The sequence below is a fragment of the Myotis brandtii genome, unplaced genomic scaffold (genome assembly GCF_000412655.1).
Source record: "Myotis brandtii unplaced genomic scaffold, ASM41265v1 scaffold314, whole genome shotgun sequence".
NCBI classification, from domain to species: domain Eukaryota; kingdom Metazoa; phylum Chordata; class Mammalia; order Chiroptera; family Vespertilionidae; genus Myotis; species Myotis brandtii.
In genome coordinates this window covers 3,541,945-3,543,790 of record NW_005362033.1, presented here as the reverse complement: position 1 = coordinate 3,543,790, position 1,846 = coordinate 3,541,945, and the positions used below count along the sequence as shown (strand labels likewise).

General features: G+C 61.6%; 1 protein-coding gene across 1 annotated transcript in view; it reads left to right on the top strand.

Moving 5' to 3' along the window:
• The window catches only part of LRRC75A (leucine rich repeat containing 75A), a 17,461-nt gene that overhangs the window by 3,830 nt on the left and 11,785 nt on the right, over window positions 1–1,846 (top strand). The window contains exons 2-3 of the mRNA XM_014542814.1: window positions 264–414; window positions 737–865. Coding sequence (XP_014398300.1) covers window positions 264–414; window positions 737–865 — 280 coding nt within the window. The remainder of the gene's footprint in view (window positions 1–263; window positions 415–736; window positions 866–1,846) is intronic.

The window sequence follows — 1,846 nt, the reverse complement described above, 5'->3', positions numbered from 1 at the left end:
CCTTCCCTCTGAGGTTCAACATCTGTTCCTGCTTCTATGCTCTGGATCTGTTTTGTTCATCAGTTTATTTTGTTCATTAGATTCCACATACGAGTGAGATCATGTTGTTCCTGTGGTCTCTGCCACCGTTCCCACCCCACTCCGTGTCCTTTGCACCAGGCTCCCTCCTCTCCCCTTAGGAGGAGCCACGTGACACCCTCTCTTTGGGAGTCCTGGTGGGGCCTTCCTCCTGGGGCCTGGCAGCTTCTCCCTTAACCCCACAGCTCAGCCCCCTCCCTCCAAGGCACAGGGACCCCGAGTCAGGTCACCCACAGAGGAAGCAGTCAAAACGGCCTCAGAAGCAAGAAAAAGACAAACATCAGGGCATGGTCCTGTCTCCCGGCTGGGCCTCTTTCCAGGCGTGCCGTCTGCCAGGTCTGTGGGATGGAGAAGCAGCCGGGCGCCTAGCCCGCAAGCCTCGGCCTCAGCCTCGGGGAACCTGAGAGGTGGCAGCCGGGCCTCTTGGGAGAGGGCCATAAGCTGGAAGGCCAGGCTGCAGGCTTGCCTGGTTCCCTGGGACGCCCTCTAGGTGCTTCCCGGAAGGTTAGGAAGCCTCTGGGGAGGGGTGCCCTCCCTTGCTGGGGCCCTGCTGTGTGGGAGGCTGAGCTGCCTCCAGGGGGTTGCTCTGGGCGTTTGGGTGGGACCTGAGGGTAGGGCAGGGCCACCCCTGACCTCTGCGCACCCTTCATCCTTGCAGGACCTGGGCATGGAGTCGACCTCGCTGGATGACGTGCTGTACCGCTACGCCAGCTTCCGGAACCTGGTGGACCCCATCACCCACGACCTCATCATCAGCCTGGCTCGCTACATCCACTGCCCCAAGCCGGTAGGCGGCTGTGTCTAAACCAGCTGGGTCCGGGTGGGTGAGGTGGCATCTTTCTGGGCAGAGCAGCTCCGTGCCCAACAAGGGCTGGTTGGTATACCCAGACCCAAGGAGGACAGGCCCCCACGTGCAGACACCAGGAGGGCAGAGGTGGGCCTGAGGGCCTGGCGGTCCTGAGGCCCGGCGTCCACGGCTGAGGCTGCACCTTGGCACTGGCAGCACAAGTTTTGTTTGACCACAAGGTATTAAATCTGGATTTATTGCCAAAGTTTAAAAATCCAAATATTTCACACAATCCCTATGTTCAGTTATCTTGAAAATGGGGAGCTCCAGCAACACGAAGCCCGCCTTTCGATGAGGGGCCAGGGCCCCCTGTTCCGTCGGCGGCGGCGGCGGCTGTGCCCTGCACAGACTGCAGGCACAGAGGTGGCAGGAGACAGTGCTGATCCCGCCCTCTCTTCGCCCCCCAAGCCGTGGACACTGGTGCAGACTGTGTCCACCGAGGGGGGCTTTTCCTTGTTTGTACAGAGGTGCCACCTAAGTCTGGCGGTGGCCCGGCATGGACTCAGTCCCCACCCCAGGTGCCCTCCTCCTCAGCTGAGTGTCATTTTACACCCACCACCCTCCTCATGCCCGCTCACGCCTGGCCCGGGCGCTGCAGGCGCTGCTCAACCCCTTCTGGGTGGGAGGGTCTGTCCCTCTTCCTGCTGGGGCACTGGGCAGCTCACACAGACCTGCCCACGGGACCTGGGGTGGGGGGGTGGGGGCGGGATGCACACTCCATGCCTTGGCTTCTCTCTTGTCTCAGTTCCTTCTCTTCCATCCCTCCATTTCCAGCAGCTTCCAAAAGAAGCGCTTTCTCTGTGGCAGGGATGGAAGTCGTCACACAGCACGTGCTGTGATTTAAATAAAACCAGACTCCTCCCCTGGCCCTGCCCCCTCCACCTGCCGACTCTGCTCCAGCCCTGGGGCCCCCTCGGCCCG